The 11735-nt window shown below is 47.0% G+C and overlaps 1 protein-coding gene across 1 annotated transcript in view; it reads left to right on the forward strand.

The window, feature by feature from the left end:
- Nucleotides 1-3674: 3674 nt before the first annotated feature.
- Nucleotides 3675-11735, forward strand: part of LOC104623790 (UAP56-interacting factor-like) — a gene marked incomplete at its 5' end in the record, with an annotated part of 9028 nt that continues 967 nt past the window's right edge. Inside the window, 7 exons of the mRNA XM_010290977.1 lie at nt 3675-3818; nt 7174-7316; nt 9325-9452; nt 10305-10386; nt 10815-10858; nt 10945-11019; nt 11694-11729. Of these exons, the coding sequence (XP_010289279.1) occupies nt 3675-3818; nt 7174-7316; nt 9325-9452; nt 10305-10386; nt 10815-10858; nt 10945-11019; nt 11694-11729 (652 nt within the window). The remainder of the gene's footprint in view (nt 3819-7173; nt 7317-9324; nt 9453-10304; nt 10387-10814; nt 10859-10944; nt 11020-11693; nt 11730-11735) is intronic.

Here is an 11735-nt window from a genome sequence, read left to right on the forward strand (position 1 = left end):
TCGGGGGAGGCTTACGAGCACGGGCCCTCTGCCGCAGAACAGACAGCAGACAGATCCTCGGCCGTGCGGGCTATTTATAGCAGCTTGCTCGTGATGCTCGCCATTCCTCTGGCACTGGATATGTGGCCGGCGCATAAACAACTGCCCTTTTATTAACTCCGAAGGCCTGGACTCTGATGTTTGGATGATAGATCTTGGTGGATTATCCTGTTGACGTCTCTGCTGTGGAAGGAAAGCCCACCAGCACCTTTTATTATTGGGTCATCTTCCTAACTGAAACCTTGTGTCATTTCTTCCCAGCAATGAGCCCCTTGTCAGGAATAGCAGAACATTTTCCACTGCAAACTCAAACTGATCCCTTGGCTGATGCACCCTTGTTTTAATGGTGCTGTGAGGATTTACAGCAATAGTGGGTCCCTAATTTTTCATTTCGTTTTTCCCCATGGTGCTGCACACCCTTTTTCTGTTTGCTGACGTGCGATACTCCCTTTGTTTGCTTTCCCTTAGCTCTCCCTTGGTCAGACCTCCTGTGGTCCACCTCTGTGTTCAATCCAGAATATACCTTGCACAGGGCAGAAGAGGGAACTGGAAAACAAGAGCCCTGGTGAAGAACTGATACTTTTACCATCAGGTGCTTGTTTCTGTGCTTTCAGATACATTTGGCCTTTACTGGAGTTAGTAGTTGTAGGAAACTGCAGGAGTTACTCTAAAGCCACCCTGATAGATCTAATTCTGTCTTGAGGGCATAGAGGTACCTTAAATGACCTTTCAGGATCCCTTACAGCCTTATGTACTGTTAACCCCATCATATTTATGAGTGCAAGAGACAGGGTAACAACTCATACCCAAACAAAAAAAGACACAGAAAGGTGACAGATTGGGCACCTGAGCACCTCCTCTCTGTTCCTAGCGAGCTCTTCCTTGCACTGTAGATAGCCCACCTTTGGATGCCTGCGTCCATCTCCCTGCAGAGCAAGCAGGGATGCTGTCGATACACTCCAAAGCAGTCTTTGCCCCAAATAGCACATGTCCCAAAGGCACACTTAGCTGAGAACATTAGTGCGTTCATACCAAGAGCATTGCCCAGCCTCTCCAAGCATGCTGTCTTCCTGGCAGACCCGATAGAGAAATCACAGAAGCAGTCCACAGCCTGTTACATCTGCTCTCATTTGTTTTCCCTGGGCTTTGTATTAATTTGGACACAGGCGTTTCATGATAGAAAATGACAAGTGACAAGCGCTGGAGGTATGATGTGCTGTTCGTGATAATCACCCATTGAAAGCCTAATGGCACTTCTGTGCTTCCACTCCAGTGATTCATTAAGGAGCTGGAGTAGCCATTGCCTTGGAAGAGGCCTGATTTGGACACTTCCTTCCCTGCTAATTTGTTAAAGTAAAGTTAAAACATTCTGCTTGGAGCTTAACAGATGTGCCTGTATTACTTGCTAAATATGTTCTGGAAGGTTTGAGGTTAAAAGAAGAAATTGTTGAAAAATATAAACTAATGAGGAGGAGGTCTACCTTTGCCTTTACCTTTCCTCTTCATCAGAACAGCTTGAATTAAGATGATCCCCTTGATTTCAGACCAGCTCATTGAGAACTGAGGGGCTTTCTGCTGTTTCTTGATAGAGCTCTGCATCTGAAAGTAGTTTGTGCATGGTCCAGATACCTCAACTTCCAGTGCTGCCTTTTAAAGAGTTAAAAGCACTTGTTCAGGATGGGCGTGAGCTTTCAAAACCCTGTCAGGTGTACTCTGGATACTGCAGGTGGATCATCACTTTCCTTTGTGTCCCTTGTTCTATCTCTGTTGTAAAGCGCAGCACGTCAGTGCAGCTCAGGGGATGTGCAGCTTGGTTACAGCAGCAGTGCCTAGGGAAGCACCCGGGATGCTTGGCTGGGTCCAAACTGGTGAAGCACTGTGGCATCCTTGGGAGAAATTTTGTGTCATCTTCTCAGTGCTACTAATACAGTTTTAAACCAAAACTGTGTAACTCACAGGGAAAATAATTGGTTGTTTCATACAGACTCTGCACCTCGGGTACTGCATTTGGATGGTGTCTTGCAAAGAAAGCGAGAAACATCTCGCAGTTCTTGGAAGAGCTCAGTAGAGTACATTTTCAGAGCTGCCTAATAAGAAGTTTGGGTGAGGGGAGTCCTGGGACATTGGCAGGACATCCCGGGTCCATTTTGCTGCATTCAGGCTGTTCTATACCCCTTCTGTGGTGGGGTGGTGATGAGGACGCAGAGGTGAGAGGCAGCTGTGCCTGGTCCCATCACTTGTACCACAGCAGCGCAGGAACTGGCTGGTTGCTCTCCCTCCTGTCTGCAGAGAGCTGTGGAGGGTTCCCAAAATATCTTACTGCTTCTGGCAGCGGGGCAAGCATGGAGATCGAATTGATGTGTTCAATATGAAGCACGAGAGCTGGTTCCCTTAGTGTGGTGCAGACAGGTCTATACGGGAGAACCCAAGTTTTGCAAGGGAGAGCAGGCATCCGCTGCGCAGTCCTCTTGTATTTGGGATAGTCTTCCTTTCTGCTTCACACCGGACAACGGCAGAAGATAAGAGGTTCTTGCTTCTGTGGTTGATAACATCCTTATCCAGCTCTTTCTAGGTTAGCTATATTGAGTAATTAAGCAGGAGCATCTACCTCAGATAGTAAGAAAATCAAGAGTCAGGTCCTGAAGATTGTGGAACTTAAAATACAAAGTACTGCTGATACTCATTGTGCATGTTGCATCTATTTGCTTACTGGGTTTTGAGCCATAGAGCTTTATGGCTTTAAGCTTCATCTCATACCACCAAGGGCTAGAAACTTGCTCGTCTTTGTAAAGCACTGACAAAAGACAGTTAGTGGTAGCTTTACAACCAGCTTTACAGCTGGTAGCTGACTCCAGGAGACGGGAATTGAAAGGAAACCATCCTACAACTGCCTGGTGAACCATGAGTATTTGCAGGACCATGATGTCCACTTTCTTGACAGTCGCCCTGTGCAAGTGAGGTTCCTTCGCTGCAGCCCTCCCGTCACAGCCTTCGCTGCACCAAGCTTCAGTTTACCCCTTCACAACTTCAGGGGCTAAGGGACATTCATCCCACTGGTGTTTGCATGACACTTGAACAGCGTTTGTGGTGTTTATACATCAGGGACACGTCCTCTGCATGGGGCAGTGCCCCTGTCCCACACATGGCAGGGGAAGCCCTTGGAGCACCCATCACAGCGTGGATGCACCCATCGGTTCTTGTGCCCATTCTCCTCCCTTTGACCACCTCTCCCGCAGCCTCCCAAGTCAGACCTTCTCAAAAAATGTTCTCTGCCCAGCTCTGAGCTCCTGGTGCCCCAGCAAAAACATGCTCCCTTACTCTTGTGGGTTATCTGCAGGACTGGATCCCTCAGTGGGACGTGGCTCTGAAATCTCTGTCCTGCACATGGTGGATATGTGCTGGATGGTAGCACATTTTTAAATAATTTGCTGCACTCTAAATCTCCAGCCTGCAGGAGCCAAGTAAATTGATCCTATACTTTCTGAGCTGAGCTTAATCTTTTATTGTCCGGCCAGCATAGCTCACAGAACCACAAGCTCCATTTTTACTGCAGACAATTGCAAGCAGCAAAACTGGGAATCGCTGTTGATAGAAAGTGCAGGTTTTATGGGTTTCCCTTTGCCATTTCGATCTAGATGACATCATAAAACGCCACAGGAAAGAGCAAACAGATGCCAGCGCTGCGGGGGACAGGCGAAGGCAGCAGGTCAAGAACAGGAATTCTGCGTATGGGTACGGGCGGCCCCGTTTCCGTGCCTGGATGCAGAGGAATTTGCAAGGTAGGTGAGCGCCTTGGGACGGTGGAGCCCTGCCAAGCTGGAAACACATTTGTGTAACAAAATACAGCTCTTAAATCCTTCTCCTATCTAATTCCTCTGCGCGTATAAGATGTACTTGGGCTCTGAGTAGCTTTTATCCCTGCAACAATAGAATATCAGGGCCCTTTCAGAGCATAAATTCATCCATTTCTCTCCCTTCCATCCTCTCATGAATTACTAATTCAAAGTGACTTAATATCTATTCTCTATTCCCTTTTGGCTTTGCATATTTTAATTATGCCTCTTCCTAATTCTCTTTCTCCCAGAACACACTTAAATTATCCCTTCAGTAACTGTCTTTGATAGCTCAGTTATTGGAGCTAATTTGTCACTTTTGCCAACCATGCTATTTTTATGATGATTTTTTTTGTAATACCATGTGATCACACACTAATCTATGTTTGGTGCCACTAGCTTTTATCTACAAAACCAAAATGATCTGCTGCGTGAAATCCATCTTTATCAAAATTTTGCTTTTTTAAAAAAATTACTGCTAAGTCACTTCATTGAAGATTTTAGTGACATTTTGCAGCAACGTCTTTGCAGTCTTCCCTTGGAGTGCCAGTGGCACACCAGGACAGTGGGTTAGCTGGGAGCAATCCTGCTTCTCTCTGATCTGCCTCCCACTCTCATATTCTTGTCCACCACATATTGCCTTACTGAGAATCGTTCTGGTTCAAAACAGAATGATGATAATTACCCTTTGCAAATCGATTTTTCTGTCAAAAATACAGGCTTTGATATTCTTCCACACTCAAGCAATACCGCATGCGGAGTCAAATAAGTGGAACAAAATATATTTTTTTAGCTGTTTCTTAGAAAGGAGAACTTTTCTATTAATTTATAGAATTATTTCTGCTAGTCTTAGTATTTCATAGGTTTTAACTGAGTCTGAATTTAGTCCTGCCAAGCACAGAGACCCACCATGCTGTGTGGAGCTGATGTCAGTAGCAATTTTGGGAAGCTCAGCATGACTGGGAATTTAGCCCATAATTCTTCAGGGGCCCATTTCACTTCCGTCCCTGCTGAAATGCAGTCCCTTCTGGGCTGAGACGTGATAACCATTATCAAAATGACAATCAGAACAGCCCAGCACTGTAATGACAGAGGATGGAGAAGGGTATTATGCTGATTAAACCAGCAAGAGAATCCGTGCAAGCGAAGTGCTGTTATCTCTCCTGGAATATGGCTTAAACCATCTCCCTGGAGGGGGAAAGATTATTTTTAATGACACGAAATTTGAAATTCAAATCTCCTCAGAAAAAGAGCCTGTCAGACATCAGGGCTTCTCCCCAAACTGGACTCGCTGGGCAGGGGTGCCTCTTGGCAAACCCCCATGTGCTCAGCACCAGGCTCCGAGCGTGCGCTCAAACACAGCGGGGCTCTTCCCCAGCTGCTGATGCTGTGGGGTTTTATTCAAATGCTCTTTCATTTCATAAATACCTGCCAGACTTTTTGCAGAGATGGAGCCTCCCATGTGTCACACTTCAGGATACAGATGACAGACCGAGGCCTTGGTCCCCAGCTGGCGTACATGGGGTACCCCTCGGTGGCGGATGGCTCCACGTTCGTTATTTACGCTGGCTGAGGTGTGCCTGAGCGCACCGCTGAGCAGAGGCTCTCTAATGTGAACTGACTGACGGGGGCATGATTTTCTGCTCGGGGCTGCCTTTTGCATCAGTCCCTCCCACCGCACCGCCGAAATACCCCGGCAAGGCAGCTGAGCTCGGTCCGTGTTGCTGCAGAGGAGATGCCCTCTCCAGGGTGCAGGAGGGCTGTGTGCAAGGCTTGGTGGCCCGCAGGAGAGTGGTCAGGCAAAGAGGCAAGAGAGAGGGGTAAGCCCAGGGTGGTTGTTGAAGGGAACAAGAAAGGAGAAAACAAAGTGTGGGGACAGAACCGGGGGGAAAAAAAAGGACCATTAAACACAGCGAGGCCACGTCTGGTCAAAAAGACACCAGTTGCCAAAATTGAGGTGTTTGTCAGGAGGGGAGCATTTACACACTTGCGTTTCTGCGGTGAGAGGGCATCGTTTGCAAAGGGAATGGCCCCACAGAGCCTGTGAACAGCATTGTGTTTCTGTGGGCGCTCCCGCCCAGCACCTCCGGCCGCAGGGAGCAGAGCACCCGACGTGCTGTTTGGGAGGTGCTTCCCACGGGCGTGCCCTGGTGCCCTTTTGTTTTAGAGCCAGAGCAGCTCAAATCATCTTCCCTCGTATTCCAGCGTAACCAGCCCACGCTCGCGCTGACCGGTGTTACACCCTGGGGCTGGAGCCTTCGTTAATCCCTGCGGTGGTGGCCCCTGACAGCAGCGTCACCGCTGCCGCAGAACACTTCATTTCTAATTGCTCCAAGTCATTATAAATTGCCGTGATGAAGGAATCGATGGTATAGGATCAATAGATGTGTCTAACTGCTCTGTGGTTTGTACCAGTGAGGTTCTGCTACATGGTCCAGGGTTTAACCGCGCTCTTGCTGCCCTCCGCCGAGCACCGCTTCGTGCCTGATTTAGACACCCTCTGAGTATGGGCGCGCGTTTCACTGGCATAGCGACTCGGAGAAATGTCTACTCCGTGATGAGTGCAGAAGTTTGTCACGTGGAGCAATTAGGCTTTAATGCAGTGTGCTTCCATCTGGCGGAGTGCTTCCCTCTCACTCGACACTTCAGCACACTTCCAAATCATAAACAGGCTTAGGGGAAGACGTTAAATGTGAGATGGGTTGTTGGTGTGTATGTACTCTGCAGTTACGTAAAACAGCAGCAGAAGGTGCCCCCTTCAATATATATGCAGTAAGTAAGGATATATCAAGCTAAAAAAAATTAGAATAAAGTTATGGTCCAGTCTTCACTTATCAAGTGCTATAATGTGGCACTCAGAGCTATTCCAGGCTGCTGTGGGGTTGGCTTCTAGATGCTTGAGTCACTTGCGTATCTGTATCAAAAGGCTTTTTCCATTTCACAGTTAATTCATAGCAATGTAAGCTCTGACAATAGATTGACAGGTTTCCTGATGCGAGTGTTCCTGCCTTTATTAGGAACCGGGATTGTGGAAGGCTTTTCTCTTCTATACTCTTTCAAATCAGATAATGTGTTTGTCAGTCCTACACGTAACAAGAATGTTAGTGAGACATTGGAAAGAGAAATTATTTAATATTCTGCAAAATGAATTTACTTTTCGGGAATAAATGAATATGCTTCTTGCATCACTATTTATATAGATATTCCTATATCATATTAAGTTAACCTTGTAATCCATTTGTAAAACTGTAATCATAAATCGAGTTTTGAAGGATGCTAAAATAACAGTTTATTTTTGCAGGACCTAACCGTTTTAGAAGAGGGTTCGGACAACAACAGTACAATCGGAGACAATTCAGGAATACTGTGCCTGGTCCCAGGAGAAGAGCAGCTGCTGCATTAAATGGAGTGAGCCCTTTAAATCGCCAGGCATCAGCTCAAGAGGTAGGGGAGTAAGGAAGGTACAGTTGTTCCCAAACGTCATGTAGAAATCTGATGGATTTTATGATCCTGGATCACCCCAAAGAGCAATCTACATAAAAAATTTACAGGCATCATCTTTCATATGCCTGTGCACAGCATTTGTATGCATAGGTGAGTACAGACACATATGCATATAAAATTGCAATTTTCCAGTTGGTTTTATAGGCTTATGACTTGGCATAATTTTACAGAATCAGTTCCCATGAGTTTTACAAAAAAGATTTTTAAAAAATGTGTTCTTGAAAGATTTTAAAATATTTCTATAAAAAAAATTCCATGTCATCTCATGTTACTGTTATCATTTAGAGGAAGTATGTTAAGATTCACCATAATTTTTCCTCCACCCAGAGCACTTTCCAAGGCCCAGTGAAGTCAAAGGACTGTTGTTGACTTCAGGTGGCTTTGGTTCAGAGACATACTTTTCACTAGCAAGTGGGTATCCCCCCGCCCAAGACACCGATTCCCAGTCCTGTGACAGCCATGGGTCAGATTGCCCATGTGTTTCAGTGTAAAATGTGGGTTTTTTCATTCATAGCTTCCCCTTTTTAAAGTCTAAATGTTGAGGCCTTGTCTGTGCTCAAAAACACTTTAAAAAAAGATGGAAGTATTTTCATTTGGTTTTTGAGTTATTTTTAAGACTCAAGAGATGGTAAGGAAGGTATGTGTTCACCATTAAAGTAATTCTTACAGCTTTCTTCTGAGTGTCACTAATATTAAACTGGCTTGGTGTAAAAGGTGGAAATCAAGCGGATAGATAGTGTCCTCTGTGAGAGAGGGTTGTTTTTTTCCACACTGATGGAAATCCACTCAATTAGGAGGTCACTTATATGCAGTAGGCTTTTAAAAAAACACCAAAGTGGTGAATATGATGGCACATTAAATGGCTGTGTCCTAGGGGTATAAATAAGAGAGCCCTAAACTAAGCATGCATGTGCATGGAGGGTGGTTATTGCTGAAAATAAAGACTATGATGACTCAGATACTGAGTGTGGCTGGGTATTAACAAAAAGTAATAAGCAGTTGCTAGGAGGCATAATTCTACAGTAGCTTCCATTTTGCAGAAATAAACCAAGAGGGAAGAACATGGAAACACACCTCAGTTAGTGGGTAGTAACAGTGATGGTGGTTGTCCCACAGAAATAAATGGCATCGAGTCTGTGGCCGTTTGTGCAAGTACCTGCAGGAGGACCTACGCTGCTGAGGGGTCTTCTGATGTGCTTCATGCTTCTTGGACTGGACAATGTACGTGTCCAAACAAGAAAGAGTGAATGACCTAAAAGAAACCTGAGCAAAGCTATAACGCTTGGCTTGTGCAAGATTTGCCCTCTATGGACTAATTTTTTTTGGTATTCCTGCACCATTAGAATGAAACATTCCTCCTGGTACTTGTAGTTTCTTGCCTAGGAACTGAGACACACGTACTGGTTGTTGACAACAGTGTCAACTAAGTCCAAATGTTGAGACTACAGCAACACTGCTGGGTAGAAATATTTGTGCTGTGGAGACAAAAGACCATGGAGGAGACCAGGTTTTGATAGATTTAGTGAGGGATTGGTTTCTCATCAAGAAAATACCAAAGGAGAAAAAAAAAAAAAGCACTTGCAGAGCAGGGTTGATCTGTTGCAAGACTGCAAAAGTTGCAAAGGAAAAACAGTTGGGAATGAGAATGGGGGGAATGCAGAGCACACGGCGGGGGGCTGAGCCCCCTTTGAAGCAACTGCAGGTGGCGGTGAACTCATCCGAGAGCAGTGAGGGAACCGCTGCGGTGTCAGCAATCACCGCCTGCACTTCAGAGCAGGCTGGATTCCCCCTAGAGCCGAAGAAAATGCCAAATAAATACACTGGCTTTTCAGGCAGCAGCGGTCGGCAGAGGAAGGACGGTCGCGTGCTGTCCCTCACGCTCGTTCCCTCTTTGCACGCTGAGATTGTGGTGCGGGTGGCAACTGCTGAGCTCTCACTGCCTTTTCAGGGCAACAAGAACAATGATGCCTTCGCCAAAACCAGCAGCAACGGGCAGCCAGACGGACGGCGCCGGCCACCTCCAGGCCCCAAGAGATTCAGAGCAGCTGCTGCCAGCACCCACGCCCTGGGGAGAAGGTAAAATCTTTGGTAACTCCAGCCTTTTTTGGTTTTCAGCGATTTCCTGTGCAGTTCCTTGGGGGGCTCTGCTCCCAGTCTGCGCAAGCTGGGAGTGGCTACCGCCATGGGCTCATGCAACGTTAGGGATATGTTAGGCAAGCACCTGGAAATAAAACCACCTCATGCTGATAGTTAATAATTCAGGTATTAGATCTGTCATTCTATTTTAGAAAGCATGGAAAATGTGACCTTTGTATTTTTATTAAACTTTTCCTCTGTCACTTGGAAAAAACTTTTGAAGAGTGAAATAACATTTATTTTCACAAAGGCAGGAAGTACGGATTCCAGCCGTAAGGGACAGGCAGGGAGAAGGAGTCTGTCCCGGTGAGGGGCTGCAGGAGCAGACGCTGCGCCCCAGGAGCTGTGACGAAGGCAGGCTGCCAGGCGCTGGGCGCAGTCTCGGTGCCTGTCTCAGTGCGGTCCTTGTGTTCTCCGAGCTTGAAAGGAAGCCCCGTTGCAATCCCACCTTTCTCTGCTCTGAGTGGAGCAGGGACTGAATGACCTCCAGAGGTCCCTTCTGACCAGATTTTTTCCTACAATTTTCTTCTGTGATTTTTTACTTTTTTTTTTTTTAATGAGCAGTGTGTGGAACAAACACAAGCTGCTGTTTCATTTGAGCAGAAAAACAAGTTCCTCTGAAATCCTTTGCTGGCAGAAAAACCTGTTGGGCTGAACTTGGTAACACACAGCCTCATTGGCTTCTCATACTGCTTTTTAATACCACACTGGGTTAGGTATTTCAGCATTAAACTTTAGGAGAGACCTGGCATCATATTCACCTACGTCCTTTTCTCTTTCCTTTACCAGCAGGCCTTTCCTGCTAAATAGGGGACCAGCCTTCCAGCAGAAGCGGATGCAGCAGCGATTCTCCAAAGCCAACTTTCAGAGAGGGGTCAGTATCGAGACTTTTTTCTGCAACCTGCTGATGGTGACAAGCCTTCAGTTTTACCAGCCTTTGTGTCTTTGTGTTGTGTCTTTGCTTCCAAAAGTAACTGGGAGACTTTAGCAATTAATACTAGGACAGGCAGGACAGGCAATTTTTGATGCAGCTTAATATTCTGGCAGCTGGAAAATAAAACCTGGGCAGGTGGATAAGAGTAAACCTTGCAGCTTATACAGTAGCATAACCAGGGCAAAGTAAAGCCACCCCATACACCCCATACATATTTCTGTGCCAGCGGGAAACCCAAAATTACCAAGTTGCTTGACAACATGCAAGTAAAGAGCTATTCAGATCACAAAATTAAATACTGGAAAAGGAATCATTGTTTCTGAGAACTAATTCTTCAAGTCTTGGTTTTTTTTTAATATATTTCACAGCAGATGGATGCTAATGGAGAAGGGAAACCACCAAGGATGAGAAGGTAATTGGTGAACAAAGGCATGCTGCAAACACAACATGCTCTTTCACGCTTGAATCGAAGCTGGATACATCTCCCTGTCTTGGCAGGTGGCAAGTGAAACCCAGCCCCGGAGCAGTTCTGACGGTTTCTGTGGCTAATCCCCAGGCGGGCCAGACCGGCGCGTAAGTAAATGAGGTGATTTGTTAGGATGGGAGCCCTACAAAAGCCATTGCAAATCCCTTTAGCATTATTGCAGCTTTGCTGCTTCTGTAACGAGTGTGCAATGAATGGTTCAGACCCAAAATGGTTTGCAAATGATGTCTCGTTCCCTTCCCGGTGTATCTGAAAGGAGACGGTAATTACCGTGCAGCTCGTTTGTTATCCAGAGTAAGGAGAAATGGAAGCGCCAGCAGCGCGCGGGAGGTAGCAGGCCGGTTGTGCTCGCTGTGGGGTGTTGTGCGGGGAAGCGCCGCGCGCCCCGAAGGGACAGCGGACGCTCGCTATGTAAGCGGAGCGCAGGGGCTGGAGGCGGGCAGCTTCGCCCCTGGGCTGAGCCGGTGCAGCTGCAGGACCCGGCACCTAGCTAGGCACAGAAAGAAGGGTGGGTGAGGGGCCTTGGCACGTCCCGGGCGCCGAGGGCACTCTGTGATAGCCTTGACGTGACACCGTCCCCATGCTGGAACTCTGCCTGCAGGGCAGCTCTCCTGGCACCCTCAGACTCACCCAGGCTGCTGTGAGACATGCCATGAGGCGTACGGGGCGTGCGGGTGTCTTCTTTACTGCTTGCTGCTCTGCAGATGGTAGGAAGCGAGCTGCCTTAGCACCCTGAGTGACTGCAGGTCTGTGCTTTCCCCAGGCCTGGATCCAAGCGCCCGTTCCTGCGAAGCCAGAGGCCCCC

The sequence above is a fragment of the Phaethon lepturus genome, unplaced genomic scaffold (genome assembly GCF_000687285.1).
Source record: "Phaethon lepturus isolate BGI_N335 unplaced genomic scaffold, ASM68728v1 scaffold29897, whole genome shotgun sequence".
Classification (NCBI taxonomy): domain Eukaryota; kingdom Metazoa; phylum Chordata; class Aves; order Phaethontiformes; family Phaethontidae; genus Phaethon; species Phaethon lepturus.